Source organism: Crocuta crocuta, unplaced genomic scaffold, assembly GCF_008692635.1.
Source record: "Crocuta crocuta isolate KB4526 unplaced genomic scaffold, BGI_CrCroc_1.0 scaffold440, whole genome shotgun sequence".
In the NCBI taxonomy this organism is placed as follows: domain Eukaryota; kingdom Metazoa; phylum Chordata; class Mammalia; order Carnivora; family Hyaenidae; genus Crocuta; species Crocuta crocuta.
The window spans coordinates 508,593-509,217 of NW_027527457.1; the positions used below are offsets into that span (position 1 = coordinate 508,593).

At 72.0% G+C, this 625-nt stretch overlaps 1 protein-coding gene across 1 annotated transcript in view; it reads right to left on the reverse strand.

Annotated features, from left to right (window-relative positions):
* The window catches only part of LOC144230858 (uncharacterized protein CXorf49 homolog), a 3,547-nt gene extending 3,153 nt beyond the window's left edge, over positions 1 to 394 (reverse strand). The window contains exon 1 of the mRNA XM_077763203.1: positions 5 to 394. Coding sequence (XP_077619329.1) covers positions 5 to 189 — 185 coding nt within the window. The 5' untranslated portion in view covers positions 190 to 394. The remainder of the gene's footprint in view (positions 1 to 4) is intronic.
* Positions 395 to 625: the final 231 nt, after the last annotated feature.

Below are 625 nucleotides of genomic sequence, written 5' to 3' on the forward strand. Positions count from 1 at the left end.
CTCCGACTCGAAACCCTCGGGGTCTGGGACCCCGCCCTCGTCATCGCTGCTGGGCGGCGGCCCCAGATCCACACCTGGTCCCGGTGGGCCCCGCGGGGCTCCGGGGCTTGCCGGGCGGACGGCGACCCGCTCCCCGCCCTCCTCCCCGAAACCCTCCCCCAAGACGGACACCTCATCGGGGGCGCTCATGCCGCGAGTGCCGGGAGAAGGTCGCCCTGGTCCCGGCGCCACGGGCAAGATGGCAGCGGCGCGAGGCGAGCGACGAGGGCTTCGGGCGACGCCGGGAATCACCACAGACGCCGCGCCAGGCCGCACGGCACCTCAAACGTCGCGCGGCTAGCACTCGCATTGGACGCCCGCGCCGCGGACTCCTCATTGGTGCGCCTCCCGCCAACCAGCGCGCGCCCCTCGTTGGCCCGCCCCTCGAGGCTGTGACCAATGGGGTAGAGCGCCTTTGGTTCNCCCGCCTCCTACTTTCCAGGCGGAGTCACGGCTTCTAGCCTCGGTCCGCCGGTGCACAGAGCGGGGTGTGATGGCGCCTGACTCTGGGGTTCGGGATAACGCGTCGGGACGGAGGTGAAGCGCTTGGCGCAGAAAGGATTCGCCGGCCTCTGTCCCACGGCTG